Genomic DNA, 17605 nt, shown 5'->3' with positions numbered 1-17605 from the left:
TTCTTCAAAGTTTACCAACCTTTTTATCAAGAAACAATAAAAGGCCCTCCTTCATGAACGTTAACCTTGAGACATGTGAACAAAGCCGGAATAGGAAAGAAATGACAAATGTGACGACGGCAGCACGGAGCTGGCTAAGAGTAAGGATGCACTCACCTGAAGAACGGTGCCGGCAGTGAAGCAGAGCGTCCCTGACACACAACAGGGAGCCCCCATGGCGCAGAAGGGTAAAAATAGCCAACTATTTGCTCATTAAGTCAGCCTTCCATCTCGATTTAAGTCTCTGAGGATCCCTGACCAAGCAATTCCCCAGCAACAGAAGCAGATATTGTGATCTTTGCTGAGCAACCGCATGAGAGCCAGGGTCCCAAAGCCCACCATTCTGGGGAAACAGGAACTTCTAAGTAGAGGACCAGACCCAACCCCTGGGTGACCCCACCCGAATGCAAATCCCCAGTGTGCTGCAGATGCAGCCTGTAACCAACAGTGATCTCACCCGGGGCCAAGGATGACACAAGGGATTCACAGGCAGCCACAATAACACTCCACACAACTTGGAGACGTGCTACAGTCAAATCACAGGGGTCGGTCTGGTCGGGTAGGGGAAATCTTAAATGCCTACCAGCATAGTGAAAGGAGATCGCTGATCACTGTCTCACTGCCAGTCTTTTTGGGGTTTTTTTTTGTTTTTTTAGAAGCAAATTCCTCCAATCTATAATGCAATCAAAATCATCTGAGGCAATTCTGACCCACAGACATCGACACTGTAAGGAATCGCCACCGTGTTCTGGGACTGTCCACAGGCCTTGGAAGGAGGCACACCCATCTGTCCAGACAAAGCTGTTGCTGGGCATCCAAATCCCCGAGCCCTCCAAAGGTCACAAAGCAAGAAACTCAGCTGTACTCACGCAGGGAGTGCCACTCGTCCTGCCGGATGGTCTTCGTGATGTTGAAAGTGAGGTTCCTTGGGATGGTGGCTGAGGAGTAGTGGTATTTGATGTACGTGCACCGCTCAATTTCTCCTGGCAAAGACAGACAGGAAACCGAGTGTTAAGGAGGCAGCAATCATTTGGGGGGCCAGTTTCCAAGATCCACTCTTCTGTCCTGGGGAAAGGGACTGGATTTCTTTTGAGCCTGATAATGCCTACAGTTTATCCAAGGCAGTAACATTGACTCCAAAAGAGCAGGAGAGTCAAACCAAAATCAAACACCATCAATTTAGGGAGCAAAACACATTTCTGGCATCATTCAGAGGTGGGGAGAGCCACAGTTTGAGCTGATAGCGTGCGAAGAAAATAGTACCCATGCCCATTTAGTCTTAAGAAAACTAACTTTCAAGTCAAGGCATCAAAAGACATTAACAGTTTGCACCCCCACACCAACAGAGAGCAGGCTTCTACCTTCATGAGATCATTTGTGCTTATTGACAGACCTAGGTAGGCCCAGCAGGAATGGAAAATCACCAGGCGGGAAAACTGTACTGTGGGAAACTGTAGCCTGGGAAAATGCCTACCTGGGAAACTGCCTGCCAACCCCACCCAGGACAAACAGATGCCCGGCTAAGATTGGGGTCTGGGGTCGGCCTATCTGGCATAACAGGATGAGGCTTTAACTTGAGCCTGACAAGATGTATCAAGAACAATGGTCAGCAGAAACAGCACCCAGCCACCAGCTCTAGCCTATTAGACTCTGACACCCCAACCAATTACCCTTCATGGGTTTCTGTGCTTAAAAACCCTGCCCTGAGAACAACCAAGCAAGTCTTAACCTCCCTTGGTTGGCTCCCCCAACTCCCTAGGTTGACTGCACTTTCTCCACTTACCCCACAAGTCTTAACCTCCCTCGGCTGGCTCCCCAACCTCCCTAGGTTGACTGCACTTTCTCCACTTACCCCACAAGTCTTAACCTCCCTTGGCTGGCTCCCAACCTCCCTAGGTTGGCTCCACTTCCCCTCTTATTCCCCGCTAATAAACCCTGCCCCTTAGCTTGCTGCGTCCATCTGGTTTCTTGAGAGACTCTGGCCTAACACTTACAACACACACAGTCTTATGGGATGCCGAGCTAGACGGGGCCTCTTCCCTTTTCTCTGTCCTGTAGCTCCCCCTCACCTCTGAGCACAAAGCACTCAGATCAAGCTGTGTCTCTGTAACAGGGTGCAGCCAAGAGGGGGGCCCAAACAGGGATTTGTAATGGGGTCCAGAACTCAGGGTGTCCAGGAAATATTAGAAAAATATATATAAATAGGATGTCCTCACCCCCACAAGTCTGAGCTGGGGGATGGGACACATGGAGCAGGACCACTGAGAGCTGTTTTGTAGGCAACAGCTGTGCAGCTAACTTCTGGCATGGTCATTTAACATATCTATAACCTTTAACTGGTTTCATAGATATGTTAAATAGCTGTGGCCATGCTTTGAGCCAGGGGGATGGAAGTGACTTCAACCCAGGATGTAACTGGGAAACAACTCCCCCTGGTTACAGTGCCTGTGTGAGAGCTTGGAGATGACTGGCTCCATGCCATGGGGCCACACCTGCCCAGACTTACTATGGCAGCCCAGTAAAACTGGAAGAATACAGGAATGCTGGCAGGTATAACTGATTGTAGGAGGAGTCAGAAATGGGGCTGCAGAGGAAGATTGGCACTGAGATTTAAACCCAGGCGCTGCAGCCATGTGAAGAGGGGTGACCCCGCGGCTTGGGCAAGAGTCAGGACCACGCTGCTTTGGGGTGTTCCCTTTTGCCACGTGGCTTCAGAAGCAGGAGAGACTTTGCCAGGAAGAAAAGGGGTGAAAGGACTCTTGCTGGTGGGCCATGAGAAGGTGCCACATGGTTTTGGATTAACTGGAGATCGTGGTGGTGACACAGCTGATGGACCCGGGGGCCTGAATCACGGACTTCTACTTCTTTTCCTGAGATACGGTACCCAGGACTGGGCAGAAGAAGAAGGAAGTACTGTGTAAGTCTGTGGGTATTCTAAAGGACTTCAGCATTTTAATGAAGACATTAAGTCATTATTCTAAGCCTGTATAACTCTTAAATAAATAATTCCTTTCCTTTTCACCAATCTCTGGCATTGAGAGACATCTCTCCCTGGGAGCAGGCAAGGAGAACCTTGTGGGGGGAGGGGGCGCTGGAGAAAAAGGGAGGATCCTTTTGGTAATAGTATATTGTTCACCAACCCCCACCGCAGTCTGTTCTGTAACATCGCCTCGAATCAGTCTCTTCTCAGGTTTCCTGGACAAAATTAAACCCCTGAACACACTCAACACCTGGTCCAATGGGCCCTTCACTGGTAAGTTCTTGTCAGTCCATGTCTGCTTTGCAGGTCAGCGTATCAAAACATTCCTAGCTCTTACAGCAGACGTTCTCAAAGTGTGGTTCCGGGACCCAAGGATCAGCATCCTCTGGGAATTGACTAGAAATGCAATTTCCTGGGCCTGACCCCAGACCTACTGAATCAGAAACATGGAGGTCAAGACCGCAATCTCAAGTTTAATAAGCTCTCCTGGTGATTCTGTTGCACACTTAAGTTGGAGAACCTCTGCCTTTGAGAAGCTAATGGAATTGCCAAAGTATTAATTCATAAATCCACCATGTTTGCAAATTCCAACAGGAGGGCATGATTAGTTCTTCCCTTGACACCTTTAGTCCCCGCAGGCATTTCTATCGACACCGGCTTATCTGAGGGATATTACAATTCAATGTCAGGGCATCAGGAAGAACCAGGAAAAGAGTGATTTTTAAAGGTTAGGGGGTTTAAAATTTGGTTTTGCACCTGAATGGATTTTGATGGTAATCCATTTTGCACCCCACTGATTTTCAATTTATAAGTGGTGGCACCTGATTGAATTGTTTGACCCCCTGGCTCACTGTCAGCAGGGAGCCTGGCGATTGGTGGAGGGCAATAATCTAGACCTGAGACTGATGCCTTATTGTAAATCATACCTGGACAACAGCCCAACTGCCAGTTATTGGCAGACACCCCTCCAACCGGCCCAACGCTGTCCACAGAAGCAGAGTTGGGGGAAGGCGTTACGCCCTATTTCCCTTTTGTCTTTAGTTTTTTGAATCCTCTGCCTCTGTCCCCTTAGCCTACAAGCATCCTGAAGTCTCCCACACGCCCCTAGCACTCCCCCTGACCACATCCTACCCTGTCTTCCTTCTTCCCTACCTTGCTATACTTCTGGGAAAGAGTCGTCTACCAGACGGGTCTCCGCTTCCTCAATTCGCATTCATGCTTCGCACCCACACGCTCCATCGCCGTGACTAGCATGACCCCCATCCAGTCTACAACCCCCGAAATCCCACAGGCATCCCGAGGCCACCCTCTCTCGAGGGGTGCCCCTCCTCCCTGACCCAGCCCATCACCAAATTCTGTCAGTTCTACCTCTGAAACGTCCCTGGACCCAGCTCTCCTCTCTGTCCCCACTCCTCTCTGTACTACGAATACAAGGATGGACATCAGTGAACAGCCATGCTTACTAAGGACTTACTAGGTAGGAGAGCCTTACCAGGTGCTGTGTGGACTGGTGGTTTCCACCTCAACCCGAGTCCCAGGCACACAGAGGGAGTGTGTGAGCCCCTGGGATGAACAGACGCGGCCTCTGCGCCCTGCCCAGCCTCCCTGAGCCCTGAGGGAACCAACAGCCACACACTTGAAGCCCACTCAGGTCCTGTACTTACCCCACCAGCAGGAACTCTGTTACGAATATTATCTTACCAAATCCTGCATACAACCCAACTGAGCCAGTGTTATTAGGATCAGCACCCTAATTTTGCAAATAAGAAAATAGAGGCTCGAGAAGATTCACTGATTTGCCCAAGAAGCAGCAGCTCGGGATGAGAACCCAGAATTATCTGACCGGAGTCTTCCTCCTCATAGCCTCCCTCCGCACTACTGCCTGGAGTGCATTCCAGAAAGAAAAATGTGGTCTTCTTCACACCCAGGGCACCCCACACTCCTCAGAAAGTCCCAGCCCCCACCTCGAGCTCCCCTTCAGCCCAGCTTCACGCATATTGGGCTCCAGCCAGGTGGCCCCTCCCACTTTGTCCTGACTGTGCCCTACCTGCCCAGGACTTGGCACCTACTCTCCTCCCTGCCTTTCTTTGCATGATCCCCGTCTCCTTGTCCTGAGAGAAGGCCCACAGGGCAGCTCCTAAGCAGGGACTTCCTTGCATCCACTGCACCTGGCAGCAGGCATCACCTGCGCCCCTCTGCAGCCTCCCCTGCTCCCGTCCTGCTGCAGCAAGCACACCAATGAACTGTGATTTATCTGTTTACATGCCTCACTCCCCCACTAGATTATGAGTTTCCCAAGGGCAGGGACTAGTCTCATCCATTCATCTTTATCTCCCCGGTTCCCAGCACAGAGTAAGCACCAGTAACACGTGCTTTGAAGAAAAAAATGACTAATATGAGGCACCCTCCAGAAGACCACAGTGGGCAAGGGATCCAACTGCTTCTACTACATGCAAGGGATTGAAATAACTGAGGCAAATCCGAGTGCAATGGATAAAGGGCAGGGCGGTGACAGCTGCAGAACTCTGTGAGTCCCCAGCAAACACTCCTTCCCTGGGTGGGGCACGTAAGGAGAGACTTGTTGGCCACAGTAAGGTAGAAGGGACGGCAGACGCACAGAGCAGCCTCCCACCACACCTTGTAAATGTAAGCCAAGGGGCAAATAGTGATGCTTAAAAAGCAAGAAGGAAGAAAAGAAATGAGAAAGATAAAAAAAAAAAAAAAAAAAGGATAGAGGATATTAACAAAAACACCAGTGGCAACTACCTTGACCATGTACCAGGCCCTGCACACGGACGCCTCCGCAGATACCTGGGCACTGACATCCAGCCACCGCTCCACTCACCACGCTGTGACCCTGCTGAGGTATGGATACGTGCCCTGCTGGAGGGACTGCCTTAGTCTAATTTGCACAAAGGTTTCATACAAACTAGCAGCTGCTCTAGGCTCAGTAATTTCAAGATCAAACCAAACACTCCTGCACCTAGCTTCGGAGACCCAAACAAAACCCCACTGGTCACAGCAGATGAGTGCCTACCACTAATGTATGAGAAAGATACCTGATTTTATTATTTTTTTTTCCTAACTGCAGATTCTCTCTGTGTCAGAGCAAACTCAACCCATGGCCACAGGTTCCAGGCGTGCTCCCTGAGCCTCAGTGCCCCCAGCACATGCCACAGGAGCAAGTCGATGCTGACAGGCCCCTCGGTGGCTGGCCAGGGAGGCTGGCTGGTGCCCCTGCCACCACACAACCCCATTGGAGGCCTCACTATTTGCTTTGCCTTGGGATGCAAGCATCCTGCCTTGACAGCAATTAAATTTGAAAGACTCAAATATTGCCTGAGAAGAAAGGCAAAATGTTTATCCATGTGGCTACGGGTCCTGTCAGTGTGCTGGGCTTTCGTAAATACAAGCACCATCTGGGCACCAAATTTGTGGGCTCGGAATGTGGGCTTCCCAACACAAACAGGTTTCCCTGCTACGCACAGTGCAGAAGGACCACCTGGAAGGCAATGGTGAAGCCTGTGGCCTTACCCAGGAAGAAGACCAAATTAGTCTTCCAGTCTCCTGCATCCCAGCCCGGGGACTGAGCTTTGCCCTCAGGAGGCCTCAGCTAGGGGGGCAGGAGGGATGTGGGGGTGCAGGACAATTTATACCTTCAGCCATGCTCTGCCTTCTGAGCTGGTGACCCTCCTGCATGTCAGGGTCCCAGGATACCCAAAAGAGCTTCAGAAAGGGACAACTTTACAAAGCTGAGCACAGGGTGTAGAGAGACCAGCAGAGGGTGGTACAGTGACCTGGAGCCGGCAATAGTAGTTGGAATAACCCAAAGGCACAGAGAAGGGAGCTGTCCCCTGAACCTGGAGAGGGTGGCCTTGCAGAGCAGTGATGCAGCCTGGAGCAGGGGCTCGCAGCCAACCTGCGGTGAGGTGGCAGGGTGCAAACACCCACCCTCTGACCCCTCTCACCTTCATCTCCTGCCTGTTCCCCCCACAGCCAAACCCAACTGGAAGCCAGAGGGCAGCCCAGCCTCCAGGAGCAGAGGAGGTGTGGGGCAGGGCCTAGATTCCAGGGGTAGACCCAGGCACCCAGCTCACGCCCCTCCAAGGCCAGAAGAGCAAGAGCACAGGTGCACGCCAGACAGAGGACTGCACAGACTCTGGGTGGGGAGCAGCAGGGTGGGTGCACTGAAGTCTGGATCTGACCATACCCGACAAGTAAGACCAGCAGGCAGTTTTCCATCACGTGCACCCACGGTCAGCAACACGTGGTGTCCGAATACTGAGGGGAGGAGTCTGTCACTCCAGAGCTGGAAAGTAAGAGCAGGAACCACCTCAGGCAGAGTGAATTCAGAGGCAGCTCTGGGAGCCACGCCCTCTCCATCAAAACTCATCTTTCCTAACGGTGCCATAGTACTTTAAATGCTTCCATTAGAGAGTCATTCCTTGGGGACAGATATTGTTCTCTTAGGCACCCATGTTTAAAGCTCTTTGAAGTAAGTCTGAAGGGGCAGCATGAGTCACTAAGGCCTGGGAGTGAATGAGCTTCCACAATCCCCTTCCTCCAGACCAGGGGGATCCTGAGCAGCAGAGGAGCCCCTCCAGAAGGAAGATGCTGAGAAAGGCATGAGGGCCCACTGCAGCTTGTGAGGGGGTGTGCAGGGTGAGCCCCAGAGGGAAACCCGCAGCTTCGCCACGGCTCCCCCCTCGGTGCTGAGCAGAGTGAGCCTGCAGAAGAATCAGAAATGGAACTGCCCGTACTTCTCACTTTAAAAGTGGAGTGATTGGTGTAGCCACTAGGGAAAACAGTATGGAAGTTCCTCAAAATAGTAAAGCTAGAACTACCATCTGATCCGGCAATCCCACTTCTGGGTATTTACCCAAAGGACATGGAATCACTTGCCTTCAAGAGATATCTGCACCCCACGTTCACTGCAGCATCATTATTCACAGTAGCCAAGACATGGAAACAACCTAAGTGCCCATCGACAGACGAAAGGATAAAGAATATATGAGATTATACATATACCTATATATCATATATAGGTATTCCCATATATGATATGTAGATATGTGTCATATACAGGTACATGTTACATATATATATAAATGTTATACACACACACACACACACACACACACATGGTCCAGTGCAAATAACACCTCCCCTTTTTTAATGTAATTGCCTACTGGGGACCTGGCCTGCAACCCAGACACGTGCCCTAGACTGGGAATTGAACTGGCAACCCTTTGATTCTCAGGCCTGTACTCAATCCACTGAACTACACCAGCCAGGACTGCCCCCCAGCCTTTTTTTTTTTTTTAACAAAATCATAAGCATGTAATTCTGTAACATAACAATACACTGAAGCACACGATATGACATTTTAGATGAAATGCTAAAATTAAAACTATAAATTGTTACATCCACATCATTACCCTACCAAGCACACTCAAGCAGGCGTTATATCTGCTGGACCCTGTATCTATCTATCTATCTGGACCCATACACACAATGGAATATTATTCAACCCAAAAAAAAGAGAAAATCTTGTCATTTGCAATAACATGGATAGACCTTGTGGCCACTATGCTAAGTGAAATAAGTTAGAGAAAGACAAAAACCGTATAATCTCACTTACATGTGGAATCTTCAAAAACTAAATTCATAGATACAGAGAACGCCAGATGCAGGGTGGTGGGGGCGGGGGGTCAGAAAATGGGCAAAGATGATCAAAAAATACAAACTCTGAGCTATAGGACAAGTTCTGGAGAGGCAATGTGCAGCATGATGATATCGCTAACAACACTGCATTGTACATTTGAAAGCTGCTAAGAGAACAGATCTTAAAAGTTCTCGTCACAACAAAAAAAATTATAACTATGAACTGATGATGAATGTTAACTAGACTTACTGTGGTGAGCGTTTTGCAACACACACATATATCAGATCAACATGGTGTACACTTTAAACTAATACAGTATTATATCTACTATAACTCAGTAAGTCCGGGGAAACAGTGGAGTGAGGCAGGCTGGTTATGCGACGGTCAAACATACTTAGAAGTTGGGTTAGACAACATTGGAATGGCTTACTTATTGTAGGACTTCCAGAGTTTTAATGTACATTGTGACTCCCCAGAATGGACAGGTATGGCTTTCCCAGACTTCTCAGACTTCTTTGACCCAAAATCCTTTTTTATTCACAGAGCACTTCCTACTGCTAGGCTGCGAGTTCATCAAAATCAGAAGCCAAGTCTCTTGTTTACACTTCTACTCCCAGGGCCAGGCAAGCCCTTGGCACACGGCGAGCCCTCGGCATATATTTGGATGAATGGAGCATGAATAGCGGGGTTCGTTCCTTGATCAAATGATCTGCAAGGTAAATGAAGCTGCCGGAGAGCAACCCCAGGGTGGAGCGCCCATGCTGGGGCTGTGTTTGCACAGTGCCCTGAATTAAGTCAGGGATCTTTATGGACCGAACCAGAGCAGTTGCCCTCGATGTCCTCTTGACTTCGGCCACAGCTCTAGGGGCTGCTCCCAGGCAGGCACCCACATCAAGCACCCAGAAGGTCTCCCCACTTAACCCTTTGGGCAGGGGGCGGGGCGGGAGGGTGTTGCTGCCAGAGTGCCGGAGAATCAACAGTCACAAGGGCAGCCCTCAGCAGATGGGGTGAGATCCAGAGAGCAAGCACCCCATCCTCTGGGAGGATAGTTGTGGGTACGCCCTGCACTCTGGGACCTGACTGGAGGCTCACACTGCACACTTCATTGGTTTCTCCTCCCCACCCCCCTCTTCCTGGGTCCCACCGCCCCAAGTCCCTGTCTCAGGCTCTACTGTGGGGGAGGGCAAACTAAGAAGGATCCCCTCGAGGAGAGGAGTGTACGTGGTTTACACGTCTGAAAATAGTATGGACAGTAAAAAGTAAAAGGAAACTGGTCCAGCCTAATCCTGAGGTCACTCTGAAGGGCGACATGGGCACCGAGAGCTGAGGAGGCTCCTCTCTTACTCAGCGTCCCCACATCCTGTGCGGCCTTTTCTTCTGTTCACGTCCAAGCATCCTAGAGACACAGGGATGGACCACTGGACCACTTCTGAGAGTCTACATGTTCCCTTCATCTCAGAGTTCCTTCTGTACAAAACAACCTGTTCGATGCCTGCCTTGTGCTGGACACTCATATTTTATCCCACCATCTTTACAGCAAGGTCAATGTTAAAGAAATAACCCTGTTTGACAGATGGAGAGTTTGGAGGAAGGAAGGCTCTCCCCAGACCCGCCGAGGAGAAAAGCCAGGGTCTTTCCGTGTGAGCCAGTGGTTTCCGGCACCCCGGCTGTAGCACCCAGCTGCCTGGGTGAAGACTCCCTGGGCACAGGACTGTTGTGCAGCCACAGAGCCTTGTACGTGAAGGCACTCAATACATCTATGATGCAGGAAGGACTAAGGGGAGGAAGGGACGTCACCATTAGTCTGCTGCTCCTCTTCCCACAGTGCCAACAGGAGAGCCCAGGACCCTGGGGTCTGTCCCACTGACCTGCCCTGGCCTCTGCTGGCCACAGCGTTGTGGCCTTAGTGGGCTCACCCTGACATTGTCTCACCCACTGGGCTGACAGTTAGTCATCTTTCTAGCCCGAGGCCAATGCTCTGTGCTTACTAAATGAAAAGATTAAGTAGAAAGCAGAACATAGAAAAAAAAGGAAACCAACATTAAAAGAGATGAAACCAGCTAAAGCTTTATGTCTTGGACTTTGTCTCCTCTATAAAAGGCATTTTATCAAAAAGAAAAAAGAAAAAGTTGAAATTACATCTTGGCAGTAAGGGGAAGTAGGGAGACTATCTTGTAGCAGGGTGGGAAAGACATATCAGATTTACCAGCATTATGAACGGTGAATTCTGCAGCCGGCCACAATGCAGGGACAGAGAGCCACAGGAGTTTAGGGGATTCCAGATTTGAGGTTAGAAGCAAAACCATGTCCCTAACGAAACAGAAAGAAAGCCAGGGATGTTCCAGGGGTTCAAGGAGGGCAGATGGGGCTGAGGTTCTCACCTCCAAACCTCTGTCCCCAAGTGGGGCACGAAGGGGACAGGAATCGGAGGGCACACCTCGGGCACCTCCACCAACCAGCCATGTTGACAAGAGCGGTTTCTATTTAAGATGGAACTCGTCCTAAAAGCTTATTTCAAGTCCCCTCCCCACCAGGGCTCCTCCTCTGCACCTTGGCCCCTCCCAGCTGCTTCGAGCCAAAGGATTTGCAAGGATTAGAGCTGCTGTAGCCTGGCCAGAGGAATGTTTTATCTTTTTTTCTCAGACTGACGAAAAGTGTTACCTACGTTTTTATTTTTAATGCTTTCAAATGATTTCCATTTTGCATGCTTTGGTGCTTGTGGTATCAGCCTGGCTTTTTTAGTGCTGTTTTGCACGCACTGCATAGACGGAATCCTAAATATTTAATTCCATCCTACGTTTCATAAATGTTTGTTATAAGCAGTGTTTGGACACTCCTGACTCACTCACACAGAATTTCATTCTCAAGAACTCTGCTCCCCAACGCCAACCTCCCACCACCAGCACCAACACCTTTCTGACCCCTCAGGCCGTCCCCAAGCGCCTTCCGCTGGCTCCTGTTGTGACAGTGCTGTGGGTATTAATCATGTCTCTGTAGTAAAAGCTCTGAGACAGGGGAGAGGGGAGATTGCGTTTTCCATCATTCTATACCCAATGGCCAAAATGGTGCCTTGAGTATTGTTACTTATTTTGACAATAGCTCATGCTCAGTGAATGCTTTTCATATGTTAGGTATTGTGCAAGGAACTTTATCACGTGGCATTAATTCATTTAAACCTAAAAGTTACGTCCTGTTTTTATCTCCATTTCACAGATGAGAACATCGAGGCTCGGAGAGGTATCCATTCCGCCTAAGGATACAAACAGCTATTCCGGGTCACAGGTGGGGTGCAGATCCACCAAGCACACTCCCACTTGTGAAGAGAAATTAGGAAAAATCGGGCTCTTCAGAAAGACAGAGACCCTCCAAGGTTTTCTCTGGGGAACAAATGAAGCAAAGCTTTTCCACTGGCAGGGATTTCTGGCGTCTAGACTTTGCTGCTCATCAGAGGGAGACAGTGCATTCGCTTCTATAGCTCCCCGAATGAGATTAAAAAAAAAAAAAAAAAAAAAAAAGCCCCTGGTGGAAATGGAGGAGCGCTTAAGAGTGCCTACCGCCCTGGCATCTGACCAGGAGCCTCTGCTCCACCCCTATCACCACCCCGAGACCACCCACTTAGTACTCACCTCATAAGATGGATGAGGAATAAATGAGATAACCCAGATAAAACCTGCTCCATAGTAAACATGCAATAAATGCACACATCATTCCTCAGTCTCTGGGTCACACACCCCGCACCCCTATAACAGCCCACAAATATTTCAAGACAGCACTGCACCTTTCCTACCCCCGAGCCACTCCTTTCCTTCCAGGAACCCGAGCACTTCCAGGGCCTGCATCACAGCCCTAAAACCTTGGCACAACCCTGGTCATCCCCTCAAGTTCAGTCCACGTGTTGAAACCTCTCACAGGGCGACACTGACCACCACCAGTCACTTCTACAGTCAGGCCTGCACGAAGCCCACAGGACCACAAGCTCCCCTGGTCTGGCAGCCACACCCCTGTTGAAGCAGCCTTGGCTCCCTGGGCACTGTGGGCGGCTGCTTCCCAGGGCTGGTCACACAGAGGGGACAATGCATGCATCTTTTCCTGCAGGGAAGCTGTTAAGCCACCACATGCTTGGCCAGCGGTCTTTTCTCGTTTTTATGGTTGTCTTTTGCATTTGGGTTTACTGCCTCCTGCAGGACCTCCTATTTGTTCCAGCCCCTGAAGAAATTTTTGGAAAGCGATCCTGTCATTACACAAATTAGCAATCAGTCCCACGAACTCCGTGCGGGCCGTCCCCACCCCCCTCCAAGTCATCAGAGCAGTTGAGAGCAGAATTCTGTCCCCCTCACCCCCCTATACACACATAAATCAAACCACTGAGAGGGAGCTCTTGGGGTGTGACCGTTCATCCTGGCAGGAATTCAGCTCCCTGACCCACCACCCCAGTCCCACAGCCAGTCTCAGCCACGTGGATACCAGCAGAGACCCTGCCTACACCATTCACCCATCAACCCTTCTAGAACCATCCCCAAGAAGGGAATGAGGTCAGCCAAGCCTGCCTGCCCCTCTCTGGGCATCACAGCTTCCCTGCTGAGCGCTCACGCCCCTGCCTCACCACCACCTGTTTAATCAGCCCTGGGGACTGCTCGCCAGAGCTCCCTCTCCCAGGATGCCATCTGTGGCCACGGAATCCCGACAGTCTCCTTTATGGCTAATCTGGGCTCCACGCACCTAACTCCAGGCTCACAGCACTTTAGATGCCCCGGCTCCCTCTGACCAGCTGGTCTCCCCACTTGAACAGGACAGTTCCCCTGGAGATACCACTGCCCACGCTCCTTCCTGTCCTTTGATGTCATCTGGGGGCCAACACTCCAATGAAGAAATTAAAAATGAGTGCTCACCTCTCCCCTTACTACTGACATGGATGGTCCCCCTTCCTCCGACTCCACTCACACACCAGGTTCTTGCCATCACTTGATGAAGTGACTCTTTTCCTTGAGTCGGCACTGCAGCATCTAACGATTGTCTGTGCTAAATGTCACCTCACCTTGTGTGGGAGCTACAAACTCTGTCTACTAATTTCCCCACCCCTGGATTCCTAATGTCTCTTCCCCTTTGGAGTCTTTTTAAGCCTGTTTTAAACAAGACATTTTTTAAATGTCATTACCTAGTAACTTCCTCACAAAAGGAAATAAAGAACAAGGTGTGGCCGTGCTCCCCCAGAATGCCCATCTTCCCTGGAAGGTGGTGGCTGCCACTTCCCCCAATTGCTTCTGCATGTTCTAGCTTGAAACAGACTGCTTGGGAAAAAATGAGATGGTGAGGCATGGCTTTAAATTACCGTTTGGGGTGTAGTAAATAACCTGTTCCCTTATTCCCATCACACCCCTAACGGCCTTCTGAAAAGTTCAGAGCCCCCAACTGCCACAGTCCTCCCTCTAGCCCCCTCCACCCCAGTGCACAGACACCCCTTGCACAAGTCTGGGGCTCCTCCGGGCACCATTTCAGCCAGTGGAAGATCATCAATCTCCAGGCTCTGACAGACAAATGAGGCGAGAAGGAGACCAAATCGGGTTTTTCACTGGAAAACAATGAGCTCATGCTTTCTCTCCAGGGATCCAGGAAGTGGAGACAGATCTTGAGATGGAGAGACAGTGATGGAGACAGGCAGGAGGCATGAAGGGTGCGCAGGAAAGACAGAGGAAGCCAGTATGGCACTTTTTAATGTCACTTTTGATAAGAATCTCCAACTCTCAGGACAGAAGGAGACATCCACCTTCTTCACACCAAGAATCCAGCATGAGGTGATCATCCTAGAGGGGAGGGACAGCATGAAGACTACAAGAGCCAGAAATTCTTCCTTCCTGTGTCTTCAGAGAAGAGTAAGACGATCATTCACAAGGTATCAGAATTGCAGATACCAGGCCCAAGATGGCTCTACCTTGGTCTGTCACTGACACCTGGACATGGGGTTCAAGGTCGGATCTTGGACAAACCCCTGGGGTAGCTTTTGCAACTGTGGATCTTCCACCCACAGGTGTGCATCTCTTTAAGGCCAAGGCCACTCACTTCCTATAGGCTGAACCAGATAAAAATGAGGATACAGAGAGCTGCCCAGATGTTCCCAAATAGCTGACTGAATGTTTGGTTTCAGCCAGGGGGGAAAAAAATCCAGATTACTGAGTTTCTAGTTTTCATTTGAAAAAGGAGTGATACAATGCTGATTTTACTTCTTACCAGTTAATTAAGAGGTAAGGGAGGGAAGAGGGAGAGGGGGAGGGATGGAGGGGGCAGAGAGAGAGAAAGAGAATGAATTGGGGGAAGCTTTGGGTTGTATATGAAAAACCAAACCCAAATAATTGATTATTTTACTCTTCAATTTGTTATGTGCCTTAGCTTAGAACTGAATGAAACCTAAAGATCACAGAAGAAAGCAGAAAGCCCAATGAGATTATGTTTTTCTTTATGTCTCTACTCAGGAGATGGACTCTTTTCTTGTTTAAGTTATATGCCTTGGCCAGATTAGGAAGTATTAAACTGTTAACGTACCCTGACTCCCTAGTGGAAATGAAATTATGAATAAGGAGGAGTTGTTCACTCCTCCCCACTGTGCCCAGGTACAATGCAGGGGTTGGGGGCACGGGCTCTGGCACCAGCTTGCCTGGGGTCAGATCTAGACTTGGAGACCCTGAGTATGTGATCCTGGCCAAATTCTTCACTTTAAAGAGATGCAGTACATCATAGGGGTGCCAGAAAGTGAAGAGAAAGGGCAAGAAATTGGAAATCTCTTTTAAAAAATAATCAAAGAAAACTTTCCTAATTTGATGAAGGAAATAGGCAATCCAGGAAGCACAGAGAATCCCAAACAAAATGGATGCAAAGAGTCCCACCTCAAGACACATCATAATTAAAATGCCAAAGGTTAAAGATAAAGAGAGAATCTTAAAAGCAGCAAGAGAAAAGCAGATAGTTACCTACAGGGGAGTTCCCATAAGACTGTCAGCTGATTTCTCAAAAGAAACCTTGCAGGCTAAATGGGATTGGCAAGAAATATTCCAAGTCATGAAAAGCAGGGACCTACAGCCTATATTGCTCTACCCAGCAAAGCTACCATTTAGAATCAAAGGGCAGATAAAGCGTTTCCTAGACAAGAGAAAACTAAAGAGTTCATCACCAAACCATTATTATACAAAATGTTAAAGGGACTTATTTAAGAAAAAGATCAAAACTATGAACAATAAAGTGGCAAAAATACGTATCTATCAACAATTGAATCTAAAAAACAAATTAAGCAAACAAGAACACAGACAGAATCATGGATACGGAGAGCATGTTGACTGCCAGAAGGGAGGTGGTGTGGGGGAGGGGTGAAGAGGTGAGGAGATTAAGAGGTACAAATAGGTAGTTACAGAATAGCCATGGGGATGTAAAGTACAGTATAGGAAATGGAGCAGCCAAAAATCTCATGACTCATGGACATGGACAATGGTGAGCAGATTACCTGAGGGAGTGGGGGGTACTGGGTGGAGGGGGGCAAAGGGGGAAATCAGGACAACTGTAATAGCATAATCAATGAAATATAATTAAAAAATAAAATAGAGATGCAATACATATATCTATCCCCTTAAGGGTGCTATGAAAATTCAATGAGTAAATATAGGTAAAGCACTTAGCGCCTGGCACATTATAAGCTCTCCATAATTATTACTGTTATTATGTCTTTAGACACACTATGTCACCATACAGGACCAGATTTATTATATGTATCAGACACCAGGTGAGTCCTTCAAGTCACGCAGCAAGCATGTGTCTGGCATGGTTTAGCAAAAGAAGCGGAGGTCCTAGGAGACCATTTCCCAGCACACTGTCTTCTTCCTTCTTCAGCCGTGGCTCTCGAGTCTCCCCCACCCCCAGCTCAGGGCATTTCCCCATAGCTCCACCCTGGCTAGTTGCATCACCCTGCTCCTGCCTGGAGGACTGGGACCACGCCCTCCATTTCCAAACCCCGTTAGCACAGATTCCACCAGTGAGCTTCTCCAACATGTCACCCCCACCATCTTTAAGACCCTCAGACACATCAGCAGAAGCACCGCTACAACTGCACAGCACTGAGTATAGTGTGACCACCCACACCCAGGAACACAGTGATTTAGGACAGACCTTCGACCTGTGAGGACACCTGATGACATCTGGTACCTGAACGAGTATCCTCGCCCTAACCTGATGACTCACTGGTCCAAACCACAGTGGAATTTCTCATTTGTTAACTTTCCAGAAATTCCACCCCACATTCCACCAGCCAATGAAAACAGCAAAACCTAACAGAGTTGAATGACATGCAGGTAAAGGCGGGGGGGCAAGAAGCTTTCGGACACTGTTGTTGGGAGTATAAATTGTTACAAGCACCTGACAGAATCAGGTATGTGTGTATACCCTGTGTATGCGTACATACCCTATGGCCCCACCGTTACAGCCCAAGACACACTCCTATGTATGTGCATGAGCAGAAATATACAAGGATATTCAAGCATTGCTTGCAAAAAATGGTCAAAACCTAAAGATCTATCCATTAAGAGAGAGGAAAATAAAATATGATATCATACAATAGCTTAAATAACTGAACTAGGACTATATACATTAACAGAGACGGAGAGACAGACCTCAAAATATGTCTAGAGTTTTACCTATAGTATCTTTGTTCTTTTTTGTATTTTAGATTTTTTTTTCCTCCCACAAAAATCTAGTCCCCTGGGACCCAGTGAGAAAAAAAACAATGACTTCTGAAGAAGAAATCCACTCATCACTCCCTTAATGAAATCAAAGCCACGTTATCCAAGTTTTAATGGTGGGAGAACCTCTATGGGGGCCCTGCATCACCTTCCCACTGACCTCCTGGGAGCTTCTCACTGACCAACCACCTGTGAGCCCCCCTC

At 48.9% G+C, this 17605-nt stretch overlaps 1 protein-coding gene across 1 annotated transcript in view; it reads right to left on the bottom strand.

Annotated features, from left to right (window-relative positions):
- TMEM178B (transmembrane protein 178B) overlaps positions 1-17605 on the bottom strand; it is a 323697-nt gene that overhangs the window by 214009 nt on the left and 92083 nt on the right. The window contains exon 2 of the mRNA XM_024555054.3: positions 909-1022. Within this exon, the coding sequence (XP_024410822.1) occupies positions 909-1022 (114 nt within the window). The remainder of the gene's footprint in view (positions 1-908; positions 1023-17605) is intronic.

Source organism: Desmodus rotundus, chromosome 6, assembly GCF_022682495.2.
Source record: "Desmodus rotundus isolate HL8 chromosome 6, HLdesRot8A.1, whole genome shotgun sequence".
Taxonomy (NCBI): domain Eukaryota; kingdom Metazoa; phylum Chordata; class Mammalia; order Chiroptera; family Phyllostomidae; genus Desmodus; species Desmodus rotundus.
Note: the sequence above shows the minus strand (reverse complement) of the source record. Positions and strands in the feature narration are given on the sequence as shown.